We start from the raw sequence: 23,859 nt of genomic DNA on the forward strand, positions 1-23,859 counted from the left end.
TCGGTGATCAGGCCTACCACTGTTGAGTCAGCAAACTTAATGATGGTGTTGGAGTCGTGCTTGGCCATGAAATCGTGGGTGAACAGGGAGTACAGGAGGGGACTAAGCACGCACCCCTGAGGGACCCCTGTGTTGAGGATCAGCGTGGCATATGTGTTGTTACCTGCCCATCAGGAAGTCCAGGATCCAGTTGCAGAGGGAGGTGTTTAGTCCCAGGGTCTTTAGCTAAGTGATGAGCTTTGTGGGCACTGTGGTGTTGTACGCTGAGCTGTAGTCAATTAACAGCATTCCTTTTGTCCAGGTGGGAAAGGGCAGTGTGGAGTACAATTGAGATTGTGTCATCTGTGGATCTGTTGGGGCGGTATGCGAATTGGAGTGGGTCTAGGGTTTCCGGCATGATGGTGTTGATGTGAGCCATGACCAGCCTTTCAAAGCACTTAATAGCTACTGACGTGAGTGCTATGGGGGGGTAATCATTTAGGCAGGTTACCTTTGCTTTCTTGGGCGCAGGGACTATGGTGGTCTGTTTGAAGCTAGTAGGTATTACAGACTCGGTCAGGGAGAGGACTCTGATCCATTGTTACCCTGTGAGGCCCTGTGTGAGGCTCTATCAGTTGCCTCCTGGCCTCATTAGCATAGTGATTCATACAACCGGCCAGACTCCAGAGGAATGACATCATCACCACTGCCAGTAAACCCCACTAAGACACTGAGAGCCCCTCCCCTCCCTCTGGATGGCCACCAGCTGGGGCTGCAGTGTCTTACAGAGGTCTTTGGGAGCACAGACAACATTACACCATGGCTTATACAGACTGATCCTAGAACTGCCTCAGAAAAGAATAAGATGAAATTGCTCCTCGATACTGAGGTCAGTTTTACATTTCCCCCCGCCTAAGCTGATCCTAGATATGTGCCTAAAGGCAACTTATAGGCCTATCCAAAGCTTTCCGAGAGGCAATATTACAGGCTGATCCGGAGTGTTCCACAGTGTTCATCTGGGGTCAATAGGCTTGAGCCGCCCTCGCCACCAAAACAAGGATAATCCTCAGTTCTAGGCTGTGTTTTATGATGACTCACACTGTACTGCCATGTCTTATAGACATTACGGTAACTTGGGGTATCCCCAGTAGCCCTCCATCCCCACCCCTGACCCCCTGCCTATAAGCCCCAATTAAGAAGTGTGGGTCTGCCTGTCTGGCCTCCTGTTACAGTCAGAGCCATCTGTTTCTCACAGCCTCTGTAGCACTACAATTCTGCTGAGATAAACACCCACGGATGCATAGAACCACTGACCCGTTCTATATTGAAAACCTAGAAATGGACATACTAGATCTACAAACATTTTATGGCCTGAGGGTTCAGACTACAAGTGGGTGAGATGCTGACATGCCGGATTGCCTGACCATTCATATTAATAACTGTCCTGAGTACACCACCCTGCACTGCCCACTTGGACATCGGCCCCCTCTCTACCCTCTCCTCAACACACACACACACACACACACACACACACACACACACACACACACACACACACACACACACACACACACACACACACACACACACACACACACACACACACACACACACACACACACACACACACACACACACACACACACACACACACTCTCACACACACTCTGCCTGCTCAGGCAGAACACGCAGTAAGCTGGGACACATGACTGGGATCAGGCTGGGCTGTTGTGGGGAGGGGAGGGGGCTCACATTGTTTACCACAGTCCTATTGCACAAGCTGCCAGGGGCTGGGGTTTTTGTGGTGTGCAGTCCAGGTTTTGTGTGTGTGTGCATGATTTAGTGCATCTATTAGATTTAAAAAGGTTAGTGTGCTTACATAGCCCACAGCCACTGTACCACTATCATCCGCAGCCTGAAGCCCATCCAAATGTGTGATCAACATCGACCCCCCCCCCCTCCCACACATGCACACACAGCTGCTACACTATCAAAACCACTCAGAATTGTGTTACCCAGTAGGGGGGCACCATATTGCCGTGTGCCCCTATGGTCTGATGAGTTTCTGCCCCAGTTGAGTGATCTGATCCTCTGGTATGATGTGTGATGCCCAGGCCTGGACTGGAGGATGACAGGGACAATAGCCTGACTAATGACTCTTCACAACTTCTCTATGCTACAATTAATCCAGGACCCATAATACAGTATGAACCATGGAGCAGCTAGCTAGACTTGCAAGATGCTCCCCAAGAGTGTGAAATTAATAGGATGCCAACAAAGAGGTGTACTTTTTATTTGGTAAATGGGTCTGCAATATACCAAATCAAATCAAAGTGTATTTGTCACATGCGCCGAATACAACAGGTGTAGACCTTACAGTGAAATGCTTACAGTGAATTACAAGCCCTAACCAACAGTGCAATCTTTAAGTAAAACAAAGGTATTAGGTGAACAATAGATAAGTAAAGAAATAAAAAACAGTAAAAAGACAGTGAAAAATAACAGCAGCGAGGCTATATAGGAGTAGCGAGGCTATATAGGAGTAGCGAGGTTAAATACAGTAGCGAGGCTATATAGGAGTAGCGAGATTAAATACAGTAGTGAGGCTATAACAGTAGCAAGGCTATAACAGTAGTGAGGTTAAATACAGTAGTGAGGCTATAACAGTAGCAAGGCTATAACAGTAGCGAGGCTATAACAGTAGCGAGGCTATATACAGTAGCGAGGTTAAATACAGTCGCGAGGCTATAACAGTAGCAAGGCTATATACAGTAGCGAGGCTATATACAGTCGCAAGGCTATAACAGTAGCGAGGCTATATACAGCAGCGAGGCTATAACAGTAGCAAGGCTATATACAGTAGCGAGGCTATATACAGCAGCGAGGCTATAACAGTAGCAAGGCTATATACAGTAGCGAGGCTATATACAGTCGCGAGGCTATAACAGTAGCGAGGCTATATACAGCAGCGAGGCTATAACAGTAGCGAGGTTAAATACAGTAGTGAGGCTATAACAGTAGTGAGGCTATAACAGTAGCGAGGCTATAACAGTAGCGAGGTTAAATACAGTCGCGAGGCTATAACAGTAGCGAGGTTAAATACAGTCGCGAGGCTATAACAGTAGCGAGGTTAAATACGGTAGTGAGGCTATAACAGTAGCGAGGTTAAATACAGTAGCAAGGCTATAACAGTAGTGAGGTTAAATACAGTAGCGAGGATATAACAGTAGCGAGGTTAAATACAGTAGCGAGGCTATAACAGTAGTGAGGTTAAATACAGGAGTGAGGCTATATAGAGTAGCGAGGATATAACAGTAGCGAGACTATATAGAGTAGCGAGGATATAACAGTAGCGAGGCTAAATACAGTAGCGAGGCTATATAGAGTAGCGAGGATATAACAGTAACAAGGTTAAATACAGTAGCGAGACTATAACAGTAGCGAGGCTAAATACAGTAGCGAGGCTAAATACAGTAGCGAGGCTATAACAGTAGCGAGGCTATATACAATAGCGAGGATATAACAGTAGCGAGGCTAAATACAATAGCGAGGATATAACAGTAGCGAGGCTATAAACAGTCCCAAAACATATTCCAGTCTGTGCTAGCAAAACAGTCCTGCAGTTTAGTATCTGCTTCATCTAGCCACTTTTTTATAGACCAAGTCACTGGTGCTTCCTGCTTTCATTTTTTGCTTGTAAGCAAGAATCAGGAAGATATAATTATGGACAGATTTGCCAAATTCAGGGCAAGGGAGACCTTTGTACACGTCTCTGTGTTTGGAGTAAAGGTGGTCTATAATTTATTTTCCCTCTGGTTGTGCATTTAACATGCTGATAGAAATGAGGTAAAACGGATTTAAGTTTCCCTGCATTAAAGTCCCTGGCCACTAGGAGCGCCACCTCTGGGTGAGTGGCTATTGTTTACAAATATGCACAGACCGCTCTCCTCGTCATACCGGAGTGTGCTATTCTTTCTTGCCGGTGCAGCGTATATCCCACCAGCTAAATATCTATGTCGTCATTCAGCAATAATTCGGTGAAACATAAAATATTACAGTTTTTGATGTCCCGTTGGTAGGATATTCGTGATCGTACCTCGTCTAATTTATTGTCCAATGATTGTACGTTGGCAAGTAATACTGATGGTAAAGGCAGATTTCCCACTCACCGCCACCGTATCCTTACAAGGCACCCGCCATGTGTCTGTACCTGCTCTGTACCTGCTGTCTCTCTCTTGCCAATGACAGGGATTTCGGCCTTGTCGGGTGTACATCCTGTATGTCCTGCTCGTTGAAGAAAAAATCTTAGTCTAATCCGAGGTGAGTGATCGCTTTTCTGATGTCCAGAAGCTCTTTATTGGCCCGTAAGATACGGTGGCAGAAACATTATGTACACAATAAGTTACAAATAACGTGAAAAAAACACATAATAGAACAATTGGTTCGGCCCCGTAAATTATGTGACTGGAGGAGTCAGCCTTTTTCTGTACTTTTGGGTCAACAAAAAAACACAGTTCTATTTAGGACAATCAAGTGTCAGTTTCCTTCCCCAGACTGTCGCAATGGGAGGTTTGTTGAATGGCAGTGTTTTTACAGACAACCTCAGTCCTCCTCTGTGTCATAATAAATCACTCCATAACAAACCCAACTCCCTTGTCGTGTCATAATGGCACATGACTGTCAAGAAATGAAAGGTTAGCTAGAAAGGAAACATTTGAACGTCACATAAAAAGAAAAGAAAAGAAAATAAGACAAAAACGGGAAGGAGGACTGCTTGGTCAGCTTTTCTATTTTTCCTTGGAAACCACATCATCATTGTGGATTTACTCTCGTGGTCTGCTATTGCTTCTGCTATTTCAATGGCCCACTATCGAATGGCCCTGCTTGGTTTATTACCAGTCATTGGGTTTTGCTGAATATTGCCTGCATTCTAGTTTATTGAGCTGTGTGCTTTATCACCAAACAGCTCTGCTACACTCTCTGTGGCTGTGAGTGGAAAAACAGATCACAGTATCATCTTCCAGGAGACAGGAGCCAGGAGCTAGGATCTAGGAGGCAGCTCTATCTGTCTTTATGAGGCTCTAAGTCCCCAGTAACATTGAATAAGGACACCTCAGCATTCTCTCTTTCTGACCTGCACTTTGAACCTGGAGGCCATCATCCACAGACCACAGGACCACATAACAGCGCCATTAAAACACATTAGTTCAAACACTGCTTTACTTTATGGCTGGCCTGGTTTCGTAACCGATCATTAAGAAGAGGAGAAGAAAGGAGGAGGGGGAGGGAGGGAAAACAATGCTTCACAAGCAAAGGGAGCAGAACTGTCAAAGTCTCAAAGTTCTACTGGACATAAATGCATAACAGGCATAACAGTTATGTAACTGTAGTCTCTAAAATTGGAGCAACTTTTCTCTTGTAACCACTAACAGGAGGAAAAAAATGTAATACTAAATGCACCTGTGACATTCCAATAGATAGGGAGGAGAGACTGGAGTTATCATCACTGGCTCCACCGGAACCAATATAGGGAAGCATAGTGTGAATAGATAGGGAGGAGAGAGTCTAATATAGGGAAGCATAGTGTGAATAGATAGGGAGGAGAGAGTCTAATATAGGGAAGCATAGTGTGAATAGATAGGGAGGAGAGAGTCTAATATAGGGAAACATAGTGTGAATAGATAGGGAGGAGAGAGTCTAATATAGGGAAACATAGTGTGACATTGTGGTCATCCTGTCTGGGTTGGTGCCCCCCCTTGGGTTGTGCCATGGCGGAGATCTTTGTGGGCTATACTCAGCCTTGTCTCAGGATGGTAAGTTGGTGGTTGAAGATATGGTTGAAGATATCCCTCTAGTGGTGTGGGGGCTGTGCTTTGGCGAAGTGGGTGGGGTTATATCCTTCCTGTTTGGCCCTGTCCGGGGGTGTCCTCGGATGGGTCCACAGTGTCTCCTGACCCCTCCTGTCTCAGCCTCCAGTATTTATGCTGCAGTAGTTTATGTGTCGGGGGGCTAGGGTCAGTTTGTTATATCTGGAGTACCTCTCCTGTCCTATTCGGTGTCCTGTGTGAATCTAAGTGTGCGTTCTCTAATTCTCTCCTTCTCTCTTTCTTTCTCTCTCTCGGAGGACCTGAGCCCTAGGACCATGCCCCAGGACTACCTGACATGATGACTCCTTGCTGTCCCCAGTCCACCTGGCCGTGCTGCTGCTCCAGTTTCAACTGTTCTGCCTTATTATTATTCGACCATGCTGGTCATTTATGAACATTTGAACATCTTGGCCATGTTCTGTTATAATCTCCACCCGGCACAGCCAGAAGAGGACTGGCCACCCCACATAGCCTGGTTCCTCGCTAGGTTTCTTCCTAGGTTTTGGCCTTTCTAGGGAGTTTTTCCTAGCCACCGTGCTTCTACACCTGCATTGCTTGCTGTTTGGGGGTTTAGGCTGGGTTTCTGTACAGCACTTTGAGATATCAGCTGATGTACGAAGTGCTATATAAATAAATTTGATTTGATTTGATTTGATTTGAATAGATAGGGAGGAGAGAGTCTAATATAGGGAAGCCTAATATAGGGAAGCATAGGAATAGATAGGGGAGGAGAGAGTCTAATATAGGGAAACATAGTGTGAATAGATAGGGAGGAGCAGAGTCTTATAGGGAAACATGTGTGACATTGTGGTCATCCTGTCTGGGTTGGTGCCCCCTTGGGTTGTGCCATAGATCTCAGGATGGTAAGTTGGTGGTTGAAGATATGGTTGAAGATATCCCTCTAGTGGTGTGGGGCTGTGCTTTGCGAAGTGGGTGGGGTTATATCCTTCCTGTTTGGCCCTGTCCGGGGGTGTCCTCGGATGGGTCCACAGTGGAGGAGAGAGTCTAATATAGGGAAACATAGTGTGAATAGATAGAGAGGAGAGAGTCTAATATAGGGAAACATAGTGTGAATAGATAGAGAGGAAAGAGTCTAATATAGGGAAACATAGTGTGAATAGATAGAGAGGAGAGAGTCTAATATAGGGAAACATAGTGTGAATAGATAGAGAGGAAAGAGTCTAATATAGGGAAACATAGTGTGAATAGATAGAGAGGAAAGAGTCTAATATAGGGAAACATAGTGTGCCATCAGAGTACAGGGAGGTTGGTCATTCTCTGACAAACAATCAAACAAGCACGATTCAGACTGCATTTAACACACACAGACTCATTGTTTGGTGTGTCAATGCCAAAACGAGCTGAGACCTATTAGCCTACACACTGTGATTGTGTACATGTGCGTATGTACACAAAATCTGTGTGTGTGTATTATTATTTTGTGTGAAATCACAAATCTGTGTGTTTGGAATATGTATGTTTGGAATATGTATGTTTGGAATCTGTGTGAGCAGTGGTCAGTGGGAGAGGCCTGCCGTCCGGTCTGGCCTTTCTGTCCGGGAAACAATGAGCGGAAACTGTCCAGCGAGTCAGGAAGAGACGTCAGCCAGGATGTCAGATAAGAGGACCAGGGGAGGACCATCATAAACATTCACAATGTCACACTTTATATCCACTGAGCACACACAGACCTCCATTCAGATTATATCCATATTCACCATATCAACACTATGTACTTTAGTACTGAGCCACAGACCTACTAATAGTTGCCGTATCTACATTTCATTGGTTAAACATACACAGACCACCCAAACACCTCTATTCTTAGATACCACATCAACAATGTTTAGGTGAATGCCAGATTCAAAAGATTCAGGGCTCAAATAGGTACACAAAACATCTCTCTCATGCAAACACTCAAAGTGACATGGTTAATAAACTGTTATTACCTCTCTATAAACACACACTGATAGTACATCATATGTAAACACAACCATGGTTCATGTTCCAGCTATATTGCTGATAGACTCTGATGTAACCACTTCTTGGTAGTTGGAACTTAAATTGTGTGGAAGGCAGCAGTGATGCAGGTTCCCTGAATAGATGGATGACCAGCAGGTCAGTAGCGGTCAGGAGTAGTCAGAGAGAGCGACCGCGTGTTACCAGTGGTCAGCACTACCTACATGCTTCTGTGCAGCAGAACTGCTGACAGGGGCTAGAGACGAGGCTTCGCTTCCCGCTCAACAACAACCCCCTCCTTCTCCTCCCCTCTTTCCCTCCTCTGTTTCCTCAGAATCACCACAACCACACAGATTGATCTTTGAGGAATAAACAGAGCTCAGCAGAAGTACAGGTCACACTTCTCTGTGAAGGTAGAGCTGTCCCCCTGTCTGTCTGCCATCTGCCTTCACTACTGAACACAATCACATTGGACTGTTCCTTCTAGTACACTAAAGACTTTGGACATTGAATGGTCTGCCATCGTCTACTTTTCTGTCAATTTCCTGAATCCCTTTGTACAGTGTCTCTCTCACACCTCAGCCCAACAATGAAACTACCAAAACATATCTCCTTGAATTTGGCCCTGCAGACCTGAACACAGCATCCCTGAGAGATTGAACACAGAGACAACTCAGACAGAGAGACAGAGCAGGAAAGTGTATAGACCCACTTCAGATGAGAAGACCAGTCCATCAAACTGGAAGGACACAGCAGAAAGTGTGAAACAATGTTTCCCTAACATTAAAGACTATCCACCATAGTCCATAGACAGAGACACACAGAGACACACACACACACACACACACACACACACACACACACACACACACACACACACACACACACACACACACACACACACACACACACACACACACACACACCGGTAGTGACTGACCCAGTGTCGGGGGCTGCTCTCTGGTGATCGAGCCTGGTACCTCTGCAGGGCCACCCCTCCCTCCCCATCCAGCAGAGAGGCCTCCATGTCGGAGCAGTGTCCGTGGGGACCGGGGGGCCAGGGCAGCAGGATGGCCAGGGGGTAGTGGGATATCATGGTGCCCCAGCGGCTCAGCGGCAGGGTTGGCTGGGCTGGCAGGACATATTCTACTCTGGAAGGCAGTGCGAGGGTGCTGTTGGGGCTTCCTCTGGATCTCTGGGTCTCTGGTTTCTCAGTGTCTGGATCAGGGTGGTAGAATGTTGTTGTGGATCCACTGGCTCAGAGTTGCTGTTGTCACTGGTCTTCTGTACCCCAAGGGCTCAGGTTTTATTCTCTGTTATATTCTCTCCATATGTGGTTCAGTAGGCTGGTCTGTCCTCCTGCTCCCAGTCTAGGTTGCTGTGTCTCTGGTCTTGCAATTCCCTCTTCGCTATGTTCCTGGAGGTGTGAATGAGCCTTCCTCTCCAACAGACACCGTTTCCTCTTTCTCTTCTCCTTTAAACTCACCCCTTCTCTCTCTTTTCCCCTCTCGGTGTGTGTGTGGAGCTTGGTTGTAGCCTACCAGCTCTGACCAAATGAGTGATTAAATTCTATTGTCTATCTCTCCTTCTCTCCCTCGCTCACTCTGTCTCAGCCAAGAGTGGGAGGAGCTTAGGATAAGCCCCTTAACTATCCAGTGACTAAAAATGTGGATGAAAGACGGGAAAAGAGAGAAGGGAGGTTGATGTTATGGAAGGAGGATGTCAGGATTTCCAATATATTCTAATGGATGTTTTCCATGATGTTAACTTGGATGGCCTAATTTATGTGGTACCTGAGCCAAAATTAATACACCACTCAAACCACTAAGCTCCATAGCCACAGCCATTATGAGAAAAGTAACACAGATCATGTTAAAGTATGGTAGAGGTCTGGGTTGTCCCAGAGATCTGAGAGTAACAGTACAACCCTAACAGCTATGTGTTTCAGCAGTTACTAATTCTACTGGTGTGTTAACCAACACCCAACAAAAAGTGGCAGATGATGCCCTTTGAGACTGGAAGCAAGGTTCAAATCGTCATAAATGGATAACGTTGGAGAATAGGATTTAATAGGGACTGAGAGAGAAAGAGAGAAGAGTGTGTGTCTGTGCATGTGCGTGTGCGTGTGCGTGTGTGTGTGTGTGTGTGTGTGTGTGTGTGTGTGTGTGTGTGTGTGTGTGTGTGTGTGTGTGTGTGTGTGTGAGAGAGAGAGAGAGTGTGCAGTAGGGAAGAGAGTCAGTCATGTGTAAAACGCAGCCGTTGCTGAGGAGGATTATCTGGGACCAGGCACCGCTCACACACACACACACACACACACACACACACACACACACACACACACACACACACACACACGCACACAACACACACACACACACACACACACACACACACACACACACACACACACACACACACACACACACACACACACGCAGGCCTACACTCAGACCGCCATGCCTGGTTGCAACAGTGAATAGGCTACAGGGTGAGGAAAGTTGCTTCCGATTGCTGCCAAAGCTTTGGATTCAAGCCTAACATCCTGTCCTCAGGTGAATCAGCAGCCACTGTAGAAACATCAATACATCCGGAGCAGCCCTCTAAATACTGTACACACACAAGTCATCACTAATTCACTCACTGACCTAGTTAGTAACGGTTTCCTAACTCAACCACATACACACTCACATGCAATCTGGTGAAATCTGACATATCCATTCTACCACTACCATGTAGTGGAGGTAAAGCCTAGCTAGCTAGTTTAACCTCATCCCCTATAACATCAACTTCACTGAAGCACAGTAACTGTAACCTCTGGATAATTGAAGTTGGACTATCCTTGTAGTGTTATTGTCATGCCCTGACCTTAGAGAGACGTTTTACTTCTCTATTTGGTTAGGTCAGGGTGTGATGTGGGGTGGGCATTCTATGTTTTGTTTTCTATGTTTCTTTATTTCTATGTTTTGGCCGGGTATGGTTCTCAATCAGGGACAGCTGTCTATCGTTGTCTCTGATTGGGAATCATACTTAGGTAGCCCTTTTTCCCTCCTTTCAGTGTGGGTAGTTGACTTTTGTTAGTGGCACTATAGCCCTGTAAGCTTCACTGTTTCTTCGTTTGTTGTTTTGTGGGGGACATTTTAAATAAAAGGAAAATGTATGCTCAACACGCTGCACTTTGGTCCACTTCTTTCGACGGCCATGACAGTTATTGCCATTTGATTTCAGAGTACTGGTGGTAACATGACAGGGGTTGTACATTCTACCGAACACACGTTGACACACCCAATGAGCGTGAATCAACCCAAGTGTGGCCAGAGTTCAATGTGTTTTTGCATGAATGAGATGACAGAGGAAGGAATAGTGAGTGAACAGAATGCAGTGTCAGCCTGGTCGCTCCTAAAGTCAGATTTCTTCTGGACTTCTAGTGAACTGGCACCCCCCCTCTCTTCCTCTCCCCTCCCTCGTTTCCTTTTTCTGTTGTTCAGTCCCCTCTTCCACTCTTTCCCCCCAGAAAAAGCAAAACACTCCAATACTTACTCTCTTTCCCGCTATCTCTTTCTCTCTTTCCTGTCAATTCTCTCTCTCTCTCTCTCTCAGTGTAGCCTACATAATTTTACACAGCTGGGGAAAGCGAGACCCACAAGTCTCACAACACAGCTCACACGCAATACACTCACACGCAGTACACACAGCAGATATTGCTGACACAACTCACAGCAGTGTATCTTATGAGTATACAACCCAAATGAAATACCAGAGAAGTAAAATAAACACTTTTTGTTGTTGTATCATATTACCATTTCACATGGATCTTGTGCGACAGAGAGCAAAAACATCTCAAATTTCCTCGTCTGATGTCATTACTCAGAGTCTTTGCCATGCCAAAATCATATTACTTATGCAGCTTTGTATAAGCAGAGACAAATACAGTATTTAGGGTGTCCTTCCCAACAGTAACTCTTTACACAACACACTCCAGTGCCCTTGAGTGGCCACCGTGATTGTTACCATGGTGCGTGGTACGGCCAGGGCCGTGCAGAAAACAAAACACTTCTTGACATGACTACACAGTGACTGTCTGAAGAGCTGTGGATGACAAAGACTGAAGGAAGTGTTGCACATTACCAGACACACAGAGGGGCCAGTGCGACACAGAGCCTACACTATCTCTGGATCAGTGACGGAACAAGAGGAGAAAACAGGATGGAGGCAGACAAAAAGACAGTAAGAGAAGAAGCAACTGTGTTTCTTAGAAACCAATAGTATTTCCTTCTCTCCATTTAATTTCTCTTATCTTTTACTCTACCCACTGCTTTCCTGCCATTTTGTTTTGTAAATAACAGATCTGCACCACTGGGTTCCCAAGTAAGGCCAGGTACACTTATCCTCCAAGCTCAGCAAAACACTACTCTGCTATTTTTACAAGAGAAACTGTTAAGAAGAGACTTGCTTGGGCCGAGATACACAAGCAATGGACATTAGACTGGTGGAAATCTGTCCTTCGGTCTGATGAGTCCAAATTTCAGATTTTTTGTTCCAACTGCCATGTAGGTGAACGGATGATCTCCGCATGTGTGGTTCCCACCATGAAGCATGGAGGAGGAGGTATGATGGCGAGGGGTGCTTTGCTGGTGACACTGTCAGTGATTTATTTAGAATTCAAGGCATACAGCATGGCTACCACAGCTTTCTGCAGCAACATGCCATCCCATCTGGTTTGGGCTTAGTGGGACTATCATTTGTTTTTCAACAGGACAATGACCCAACACACCTCCAGGCTGTTTGACCAAGAGGAGAGTGATGAAGTGCTGCATCAGATGACCTGTCCTCCACACTCACCCGACCTCAACCCAATTGATATAGTTTGGGATGAGTTGGACCGCAGAGTGAAGGAAAACAACAAGTGCTCAGCATATGTGGGAACTCCTTCAAGACGGTTGGAAAAACATTCCAGGTGAAGCTGGTTGAGAGAATGCCAAGAGTGTGCAAAGCTGTCATCAAGGCAAAGGGTGGATACTTTGAAGATTTCTCAAATATAAACTATATTTTGTTTTGCTTTTTGGTTACTACATGATGTGTTATTTCATAGTTTTGATGTCTTCACTAATGTGTCTTCACTATTATTCTACAATGTAGAAGATAGTACAAATAAAGAAAAACTCTTGAATAAGTAGGTGTGTCCAAATGTTTGGTACTGTATGTCACAAGCACTTTTTTTAAAGACTTCATGGTGTACAAGATAAAAAACATGGGCACCACACAACAGAACACTTAAACTGAAACGATACTCTCAGTAACGGTTGCAGAAAAAGGCCTGTGTGCACACCATACCCCCAAATATTCTAACGAGCCCCCTCTTCTAGCTGGGTTTGGTGGTGGCTAGCTTATGCTGGGCTTAGTGTGGTCTCGCCCCTGTTGTGCTAGTGTGGGCTAGCCTGTGTTTTGCTGATGTGTGATTGATGTGGGCTATCCTGTGTTGGGCTTGGCGTGGGCTGGCCTGTGTTGGGCTGGTGTGGACCGTGTTGGGCTGTTGTAGGCAGGTCTGTTTTGGGCTTATGTGGGCTAGTCTGTGTCCACCTTGCCCAGCAAATACCCACATGGGGCCAATGGGGTCATGTTTACTCTGTGGAGACGTCTCTACTTTCCTTCCAGTGAAGCTGTTACTCATCACGAATCAACTGAGTCAAGAGCCCAGTCTCTCCTCTCCTCTGGCATAACTGACTCATTTCACCCTGTTACACAAGAATATCACATCTTACGTAATAATAATCAGCTATATGACTCTCAGCAGCTCAATACATCTTAAAGAAAAATATTTTTTTCCTTTGGTGAATAACAATGACCATTTACATAGAATACATTTGTCTCTCAACAGACACACTGCAATAGATATGCCCTGCAGTTCCCACACATTTAGTTGTGCATATATTTTGGTAAAGTGGTGAACATGATGTTCCCGTGTACAACACTTGTTTACCTGGAATATTTTCACTGTGTCTGTGTGTACTGCCCCCTGCAGGTCAGTGTGATGAGTGACCATCAGGCAGCATCCAGATCTCCTGACTGCCCTCAGTGTCCCCAACACATCCTGACAGGGGCAGAGGCAGCCGTGTCCTACTCCCAGTTCTGTGAAGCATTTGGCTTTCCCATGGGGCCCTCGGGGGCCAGGGCCCTGCGGCTGTTCTATGAGCTATGGGGCTCCAGTGGGACCTTAGTCAAGAGGGGCCAGGCTAGCAACTGTCTTGCACAAGGTCAACACCCTGAGCCCCTGCTGTTTGACCATCAGGGGTGAGTCAGAGTTTGTCACTCATACTCTCAATGCAAACTGTGTAGCAATGTCGATATTGTATGCATTTACTGCAAGGCTCTTGTGTGTCCCTCCCCAGCTACTTGTCCTCAGTACTAGATTTGTGTGAGGAAGTGAGCTACATCATACTGTACTGTAACTACACGCCGTGCCAGGAGTGTTCCCAGACCCTGATCTCCTTCTTGCTGCACTATCCATGGGTGCGCCTGGATCTGCTCTTCTCCCAGCTCTACCACACAGCCCCCAGCCAGACCCACAGTCTGGACAACCAAACAGGCCTCCGCAGCCTGGCTGCCCTCTGGCCTCGACTCACCCTCAGCCTCATCTCTGGAGCTGCTTGGGGGCATCTGCTAAGGTGTTTTGTTAGAGATGTCCCACCGTCGGCCCTACAGCTCCCCCTGCTGCCTGAGAGGGTAGAGGCGGACAGGGTTAATGCAATTCAGATATCAGCTATTACAGGCATAGGCCCTGCCTTTTTGGACCTCCCACTGAGGACATACACAGAGCCTGTGGAGAGAACCCACACTCCCCAAGCGCTCACCCTGCTCTCTCCCCCACACCTGAACACATCCATGCACATCTCCACACCCCAATCTAGGGTAGTTAATGCCCCCTTCCCAGCCTATCTTCACCCTATCAATGTGGTCAGACATGCCAGGATGCCTGCACCTTGGAGGGGTCAACCCCAATCTCCTCCCTCTTCCCCTGGGTTCTTCTCCCCCTGCTCGCTCTGTGGCTGCCTGGGCGACCGGGAGGTAGAGAAGGAAGTGCCAACAGCAGTCAGTCAGTCCCAGCACAGAGACTTGAAAAGAGGAAGATCCAGAAGAACATAGTGCAGGGGAGTCACAACACAACTCTCAAAAATGAAACTGTCATGTGTATAATATTTAACCAACAATAGTGAATGGAGTTGATGCCAGCTGTGTTTTGCATTGTGTGCTCCGTATACTCTGTTTGTGTTTGCTGTGAGTGTGTACTTGCCTGAATACCTGTCTGCCTACCCATGTAGATGCACCCTGTTTTGGCACTGCGCTAGAGGCTAGAGGACAGGATGGTGAGAGGTGGGAGGACTCTGCATGTGTGCGTGAGTCTGATGCTCAGAGGGGCACAGGGGCCTGGAGCACACTGGAGAATACTACACAGACCCATCCCTACCCAGCCTAGCTCAGCACTGCAGCCTATAGCCGGACAAACAAACAGAGAGAGAGAGAGAAAGAGAGAGGGGCGGGTGGGGTGCAGCACAGGGGAAACAAATAGAAAGAGAGAGAAAGAAAGAATGGAAGGGAAGTGACAGAGTAGAGAGAAGTGGAAAGGGGGAAACGAGGAGAACAGGGGAAAGCATGTGCCAGAACAGACTGGGACTGATGAATATTGCAGACTTCATCTGAGCAAATTGATGTTAGGTGTACTTTATCACTCTCTGCACTCCCCCTGCCACCCCCCTAAAGTACTGTACATGTACGCATACTGCACACACACCCTCACATATGTACAAACAAATGCAGCTCAAGTATGTAGAAAAGCAGACAGGCCAGTTCTCCAACTCCCCATACAAACATATTATTTATAAAGCTAAACACATTAATATTTCAAATCTACCAATCTCATTACAACCATACCCTGCCCACTCCAAACTAAACTATGAAGTCATTTGGTGGGGATATTAAACAAAATAGGAATGAAGTGATGCACAGAGAAAGGTAATAACTCAGTGTGTGAGGTCAGCAGTATTTCCTACCTGAGTGCGTGTGCAGAATCCCTCCATTAGAGAGACACTAGCATCGTCTGCTCTGCTGCATAGAGGAGGAGGACAGAAAGAGAGAGAGAAAGATGGAGGGAAATCTCTTAAAGATATGCTCTCTTCATTTTCTCGCACTCCGTCATGTGTCTGTTCTGTCGTCTACTGTCGTTTGACACATTCATCTCCACGATGCCTCAGCCTCTGTCCAGCAGCAGCAGCAAATCACTCGGCCCCAGCTTTATCTCTTGCTTTCACACTCACACACAGTACAGCAATCACACACTATCTCTCCCGTCGTGCTCCCTCTCCAGCTGCAGTGCTGAACTACTGACTCACACTAACAGCTGCAGTGCCGCTCTGCACCTCTCTATCTTACGTCCTCTGTGGCCGTCTATCTGCTTGTATGTGTGTGTGTGTGTGTGTGTGTGTGTGTGTGTGTGTGTGTGTGTGTGTGTGTGTGTGTGTGTGTGTGTGTGTGTGTGTGTGTGTGTGTGTGTGTGTGTGTGTGTGTGTGTGTGTGTGTGTGTGTGTGTGTGGGGGGGGGGGGGTGGGTGTGTGTGTGTGTGTGTGTGCGGGGCGGCAGGGTAGCCTAGTGGTTAGAGCGTTGGACTAGTAACCGAAAGGTTGCAAGTTCGAATCCCCAAGCTGACAAGGTACAAATCTGTCCTTCTGCCCCTGAACAGGCATTTAATCCGCTGTTCCTAGGCTGCCATTGAAAATATGAATTTGTTCTTAACTGACTTGCCTAGTAAAATAAAGGTAAAAATAAAACATTTGTGTATGGATTACTGTGTCTTTGGGATGAGTATCTTCACGTGTGCTGCCTGACAGTACTTTATAACTACAGCTTGAGAGTGAACCAAAGTATTTTAATAAACAGAATTCAACCTTGTACTCTATGGTCATTGGTCATTGAATGAAAAGGGGACTCCTACTAAATGAGCCAAGCCGTTGTTGATTTAGTCAGACATTCCCCTTCTGTACCATCGGTATCCCCTGGCTGGTTGTCCTTTGTGTTCAGGTAATAACTCTAATCAATGACATTTGCATTATCACTCATAGCCAGATAAAAAGTAGGATCAAAAGTACATTATAAACTGGGTGTTTCCAGCCTTGAATGATGATTGGCTGCAAGACGTGGTATATCAGACCGTATACCACGGGTATGACAAAAAAAAAGTTTTTACTGCTCTAATTATGTTGGTAACCAGTTAATAATAGCAATAAGGCACCTCAGAGGTTTGTGGTATATGGGCGATATACCACAGCTAACAGCTGTGGTATCCATAAGAACAGCCCTCAGCCGTTGTATATTGGCCATATGCTACACCCCCTCTGGCCTTATAAACCAGGGTTAGGGTTAGAGTTGAGCCAGGGTGTGGGCATAGGACAAGAGGAAAGTGTGGAGAGACATGGCGGATAACAGTCAACATGGCTCAACCCTAACTCTAACCTGTCAAATGGGGCTGCTCCTCCACATCTGAATTCCAAATTCAACACCTGCTCATGACCAGCAGGTGGCGACATTGCCTCTTTCTAATTCAACAGAAGGAGATTGAGACTCAGGGACAATGTCAACACAGACAAGACAGAATATCAACATGTTCACAGGTATTATCACAGTTAGTTAAATCACTCAGGCAAACAAACACCACACTGGGCTCTTATAATAGCTAGCTACTGTTCGTGTATGGTTAGAGGTGTGGTTCTGATATGGTGCTGTAGGTTACTGTGGCCTCCTCCTTATCATCCTCCTGTCCAGCAGTAGAAGTATTCAGGGCTCAGAGGCAGACTTCTCCATATCCAACCTGCCTGTCTCTTTATGGAACTCATGTGTCTCGTAAAATCCTCCGTTCTGGACAGTTTCTCCTCTTCTCTCTCTCCCTTCCTCTGTTCCCCATGCAGGTCTGAGCCTCAATGACTGATTCTACGAACGGGAACAGTAAAACCCAGAGAGGAATTTCCTATAACCTGAACACGGTGCACACCATGGGATAGAACATAGTGTACTGAATACTAAGCGGAGTGTCTACCTGTACATGCATACAGTGCACATGCTTTGACTATGACTGGGGCCCGAAAAACTGTGGCCATTTACTGTGCATGAGTCATGTTCTTGAGTGAAATGTCGCCGTTGACCAAAGCTGTGTCTATGCTACAGACAGTAAGGTCGACATGACAAGGTCGTGGGAACAGTGCAGTAGTTTGGGTTAGTGATACAATTGAAATAACAGCAATACACGGCCAAACCCTTACACCATAGTCGTTTCAAACCCTGTAGCCATAACAGAGATGATAGCAGGAGATATGGCCGAATCAAACAAACAAACTGCAGAGTGAATGAAAACACAGATTTGTAGCACCACCATTCCAGTTAGATGAAATGCCAGGTTGAGCTCAGCTCAGTGTAAAGCCAGATGAGTGTAGTCTGATCTGTGTGTAACAGGGCCAGTCTGCTGACTGCTACAACAGTATCTACAGGTTCACAGGCTGACTGTCTCAGGGGAACACTGTCCTCCATCATCTCTGTCCTGACATGCTTCTTACAAAGAATCAAATGGCAAATGATTGTGACAGTGTGTGTGTGCGCTCTTGCATGTGTGTTTGAGTGTGTACGTACACGTGTTGAGTGTGTCTGGTAGTGACAGTGATATGACATCATAGCAACTGACAGCACTCCTGGGTATACTTGCGATCATGGAAAAACACAAACACCAGCCTGCATGCACACAAGCGCACACACACACCACGTCATTCCAGACAGCTGTAAGATTCCTTTATTCCCTGGGCTGCCCATAAACCACATGTTATTTTTAAATTACAATAATCATCCTTTTTTAACAATACAATAAACATTGGTTTGTGAGTTTTATCTCTGTACTGCAAACAACAATATCTGTCTTCCGCATGTTGCAGTCTCAGGTCGTCCAGTCTCTGTCTCTCTCACATCGTCCCTGCATGGTGTGGGTGTTCAGGTCCCCCCAGTCCTTCTCTCTGAGTCTCTTCAAGGTCTCTCTCTGACTGTGTATGTGTGTATGTGTTTGGGGTGTGTGTGTGTGTGTGTGTGTGTGTGTGTGTGTGTGTCAGACTGTAGAACGCAAGGGAAATAAATACATCTGAGGTCCTGGGCCCACTTTCTCAGTGCACAGACCACTCCACCCCTCATCAGGCATCCAATGGGATTAACATCTCAGCCTGCTAATATGCTAGTAGACAGCAGATAGCCAATGAGAAAACGCACTGAGCAGAGTAGTTGACTGTGTATCCAGTTGGGTGTGTGTGTGTGTGTGCGTGTGTGTGTGTGTGTGTGTGTGTGTGTATGTGTGAGTGTGAGAGAGAGAGAGTGCATGCGTGCGTGCATGCGCATGAGTGTGTGAATGTGTATGTCCTTGTGTGTCCATGTGTATGTCCATGTGTGTGTCCGTGCAAAAGCACGTCTACAAGTCTCTCTCTCTTCCTTCTCAGAGTTCATCACGTGTGGAGCGGGCGGCAGGCGGAGGTGAGTCTCCCGTCACACTGTTCTGAGCCACGGTGTGGATGCGGCCTTGCTGCTCTGTCTTCCTGGCGTGCTGGTGCAGGCGGTCCCAGTCGGTGGCGGTGGCCTCGTCGTCCCAGATGGTGGAGGTCTCCGTGTCACTCACGTAGCCCGGCTCGCCCGTGTAGTGGGTGGGGTACAGGAGGAGGGGCTCCACAGAGAAGGCCTTCAGGTCCCGAGGCTCAAAGTGAGACATGAAGTCAGAACTGACGGAGAGAAGCGGAAAGACAGAAGGGTTCATTAACACATCAGAGAGTCTCACACATAGAAGGAGGGAGGAAGACATAGTCATCTGTCATCAAAGTGCATTTCGTGCACCATGCAGAATGATACAGGGAGAGAAGGAGAGGCTTATATATGGTAATTCAGCACCACCTGTTAAAAGTTGATCATGGAACCTGGCAGAGCCAGAGAGTGATAGACGGATTATTCCAGTATCTTGAAAAAACACTTTAACATGTCATCATCAAAATATAGAACTAAGAACAGACATAGCCCTTGGTTCACTCCAGACCTGACTGCCCCTGACCAGCACAAGAACACTCTGTGGCATACTGCACTAGCTTCGAATAGTCCCCGTGATATGCAACTTTTCAGGGAAGTCAGGAACCAATATACACAGTCATACAGGAAAGCAAAGGCTAGCTTTTTCAAACAGAAGTTTGCATCCTGCAGCACTAATTCCAAAAGGTTTTGGGACACTAAAGTCCATGGAGAATAAGAGTACCTCCTCCCAGCTGCCTACTGCACTGAGACTAGGAAACACTGTCACCACTGATAAATCCACGATTATCGAGAATTTCAAAAAGTATTTCTCTACGGCTGGCCATGCTTTCCATCTGGCTACCCCAAACCCGGCCAACAGCTCTGCACCAGCTCTGCACTCCCCGCAGCAACTGGTTTCCGAGCTGGTCACGGGTGCACCTCAGCCACGCTCAAGGTCCTAAACGATATCATAACCGCCATCGATAAAAGACAGTACTGTGCAGCCGTCTTCATCGACCTGGCCAAGGCTTTTGACTCTGTCAATCACCGCATTCTTATCGGCAGACTCAACAGCCTTGGTTTCTCTAATGACTGCCTCGCCTGGTTCACTAACTACTTCTCAGATAGAGGTCAGCGTGTCAAATCGAAGGGCCTGTTGTCCGGACCTCTGGCAGTCTCTGGGGGTGCCACAGGGTTCCATTCTCGGGCCGACTCTTTTCTCTGTATACATCAATGATGTTGCTCTTGCTGCTGGTGATTCTCTGATCCACCTCTACACAGAAGGCACCATTCTGTATACATCTGGCCCCTTCTTTGGACATTGTGTTAACAACCTCCAAACGAGCTTCAACACCATACAACACTCCTTCCATAGCCTCCAACTGCTCTTAAACGCTAGTAAAATGAAATGCATGCTCTTCAACCGATCGCTGCCCACACCGCCCGCCCGACTAGCATCAATACTCTGGATGGTTCTGACTTAGAATATGTGGACAACTATAAATACCTAGGTGTCTGGCTAGACTGTAAACTCTCCTTCCAGACTCACATTAAGCATCTCTAATCCAAAGTTAAATCTAGAATCGACTTGTTATTTCGCAACAAAGCCTCCTTCACTCCTGCTGCCAAACACACCCTCGTAAAACTGACTATCCTACCGATCCTCGACTTCGGCGATGCTATTTACAAAGTAGCCTTCAACACTCTACTCAGAAAATTGGATGCAGTCTATCACAGTGCCATCTGTTTTGTCACCAAAGCCCCATATACAGTGCTTTGCGAAAGTTTTCGGCCCCTTGAACTTTGCGACCTTTTGCCACATTTCAGGCTTCAAACATAAAGATATAAAACTGTATTTTTTTGTGAAGAATCAACAACAAGTGGGACACAATCATGAAGTGGAACGACATTTATTGGATATTTCAAACTTTTTTAACAAATCAAAAACTGAAAAATTGGGCGTGCAAAATTATTCAGCCCCCTTAAGTTAATACTTTGTAGCGCCACCTTTTGTTGCGATTACAGCTGTAAGTCGCTTGGGGTATGTCTCTATCAGTTTTGCACATCGAGAGACTGAAATTTTTCCCCATTCCTCCTTGCAAAACAGCTCGAGCTCAGTGAGGTTGGATGGAGAGCATTTGTGAACAGTAGTTTTCAGTTCTTTCCACAGATTCTCGATTGGATTCAGGTCTGGACTTTGACTTGGCCATTCTAACACCTGGATATGTTTATTTTTGAACCATTCCATTGTAGATTTTGCTTTATGTTTTGGATCATTGTCTTGTTGGAAGACAAATCTCCGTCCGTCTCAGGTCTTTTGCAGACTCCATCAGGTTTTCTTCCAGAATGGTCCTGTATTTGGCTCCATCCATCTTCCCATCAATTTGAACCATCTTCACTGTCCCTGCTGAAGAAAAGCAGGCACGAACCATGATGCAGCCACCGCCATGTTTGACAGTGGGGATGGTGTGTTCAGTGTGATGAGCTGTGTTGCTTTTACGCCAAACATAACGTTTTGCATTGTTGCCAAAAAGTCAAATTTTGGTTTCATCTGACCAGAGCACCTTCTTCCACATGTTTGGTGTGTCTCCCAGGTGGCTTGTGGCAAACTTTAAACAACACCTTTTATGGATATCTTTAAGAAATGGCTTTCTTCTTGCCACTCTTCCATAAAGGCCAGATTTGTGCAATATACGACTGATTGTTGTCCTATGGACAGAGTCTCCCACCTCAGCTGTAGATCTCTGCAGTTCATCCAGAGTGATCATGGGCCTCTTGGCTGCATCTCTGATCAGTCTTCTCCTTGTATGAGCTGAAAGTTTAGAGGGACGGCCAGGTCTTGGTAGATTTGCAGTGGTCTGATACTCCTTCCATTTCAATATTATCGCTTGCACAGTGCTGCTTGGGATGTTTAAAGCTTGGGAAATCTTTTTGTATCCAAATCCAGCTTTAAACTTCTTCACAACAGTATCTCGGACCTGCCTGGTGTGTTCCTTGTTCTTCATGATGCTCTCTGCGCTTTTAACGGACCTCTGAGACTATCACAGTGCAGGTGCATTTATACGGAGACTTGATTACACACAGGTGGATTGTATTTATCATCATTAGTCATTGAGGTCAACATTGGATCATTCAGAGATCCTCACTGAACTTCTGGAGAGAGTTTGCTGCACTGAAAGTAAAGGGGCTGAATAATTTTGCACGCCCAATTTTTCAGTTTTTGATTTGTTAAAAAAGTTTGAAATATCCAATAAATGTCGTTCCACTTCATGATTGTGTCCCACTTGTTGTTGATTCTTTACAAAAAAATACAGTTTTATATCTTTATGTTTGAAGCCTGAAATGTGGCAAAAGGTCGCAAAGTTCAAGGTCGCCGAATACTTTCGCAAGGCACTGTACTACCCACCACTGCGACCTGTATGCTCACGTTGGCTAGTCCTCGCTTCATATTCGTCGCCAAACCCACTGGCTCTAGGTCATCTATAAGCCTTTGCTAGGTATAGCTCCGCCTTGTCTCAGCTCACTAGTCACCATAGCAACACCAACCCGTAGCACGTGGTCCAGCAGGTATGTTTCACTGGTCACCCCCAAAGCCAACGCCTACTTTGGCCGCCTTTCCTTCCAGTTCTATGCTGCCAATGACTGGAACGAATTGCAAAAATCACTGAAGTTGGAGACTTATATCTCCCTCACTAATGTTAAGCATCAGCTGTCAGAGCAGCTTACCGATCACTGCAGCAGTACACAGCCCATCTGTCATAAGCCCATCCAACTACCTCATCCCCATACTGTTATTTATTTTGCTCCTTTGCACCCCAGTATCTCTACTTGTACACTCATCTTCTGCACATCTATCACTCCAGTGTTTAATTGTATATTTTAATTATTTTGCCACTATGGCCTATTTATTGCCTTACCTCCCTTATCCTACCTCATTTGCACACACTGTATATAGACTTTTTTCAATTATATTATTGACTGTATGTTTGTTTATTCCATGTGTAACTCTGTGTTGTTGTTTGTGTTGTACTGCTTTGCTTTATCTTGGCCAGGTCGCAGTTGTAAATGAGAACTTGTTCTCAACTGGCCTACCTGGTTAAATAAAGGTACATTTAAAAAAAAAAAAAAAAAATCTAAGTGAGTCAGAGAGTGGCAGGGGTGCAGAGAGGGGAGAGGAGTGACACGTCCACTTCAATCAGTCAGGCCCTGTCAGCCAGAGGTCAGCTGGTGGAGGTCAGCCCCCCCTGTGGCCATTTGAGTGTCAGCACTCAAAGAGAGTGTAACCTAATGCCTGAATTTCTGCCCAGGGAGGTGAACCCTGAGAGAGACTTAGTCTGAGTGTTTAATTCTCCCAGCGTCAGCACAGAGCAGGCAGAGGAGAGGAGAACCTGCAGGGCATCCCTAACCCACTTTCACGCTCATTCACTCTCTCCAGACTTAGCACTCTCTTTCTCGCTCTCTCTCTCTCAGATACTCACATATTGAA

General features: G+C 46.2%; 3 protein-coding genes across 3 annotated transcripts in view; 1 reads left to right on the top strand and 2 right to left on the bottom strand.

The window, feature by feature from the left end:
- rgl1 (ral guanine nucleotide dissociation stimulator-like 1) overlaps positions 1-9,359 on the bottom strand; it is a 37,712-nt gene extending 28,353 nt beyond the window's left edge. The window contains exon 1 of the mRNA XM_064935255.1: positions 8,746-9,359. Within this exon, the coding sequence (XP_064791327.1) occupies positions 8,746-8,901 (156 nt within the window). The 5' untranslated portion in view covers positions 8,902-9,359. The remainder of the gene's footprint in view (positions 1-8,745) is intronic.
- Positions 9,360-11,869: 2,510 nt separating this feature from the next.
- LOC135511462 (putative C->U-editing enzyme APOBEC-4) lies at positions 11,870-14,945 on the top strand. The gene is made up of 3 exons (XM_064932963.1): positions 11,870-12,029; positions 13,825-14,093; positions 14,192-14,945. Exons 1-3 carry the CDS (start codon positions 11,898-11,900, stop codon positions 14,943-14,945), a joined length of 1,155 nt encoding a protein of 384 aa, XP_064789035.1. The 5' UTR covers positions 11,870-11,897.
- Positions 14,946-16,701: 1,756 nt separating this feature from the next.
- Positions 16,702-23,859, bottom strand: part of LOC135512829 (procollagen galactosyltransferase 2-like) — a 44,260-nt gene continuing 37,102 nt past the window's right edge. Inside the window, exon 12 of the mRNA XM_064935257.1 lies at positions 16,702-19,594. Coding sequence (XP_064791329.1) covers positions 19,315-19,594 — 280 coding nt within the window. The 3' untranslated portion in view covers positions 16,702-19,314. The remainder of the gene's footprint in view (positions 19,595-23,859) is intronic.

The sequence above is a fragment of the Oncorhynchus masou genome, chromosome 24 (assembly GCF_036934945.1).
Source record: "Oncorhynchus masou masou isolate Uvic2021 chromosome 24, UVic_Omas_1.1, whole genome shotgun sequence".
Taxonomy (NCBI): Eukaryota; Metazoa; Chordata; class Actinopteri; order Salmoniformes; family Salmonidae; genus Oncorhynchus; species Oncorhynchus masou.

Coding starts and splice junctions, on each gene's coding strand:
- LOC135511462 (XM_064932963.1), top strand. CDS start 11,898: ATGACAAAGACTGAAGGAAGTGTTGCACATTACCAGACACACAGAGGG. Junction 12,030..13,824: donor TGGAGGCAGACAAAAAGACA/GTAAGAGAAGAA, acceptor TGCCCCCTGCAG/GTCAGTGTGATGAGTGACCA. Junction 14,094..14,191: donor CTGCTGTTTGACCATCAGGG/GTGAGTCAGAGT, acceptor GTCCCTCCCCAG/CTACTTGTCCTCAGTACTAG.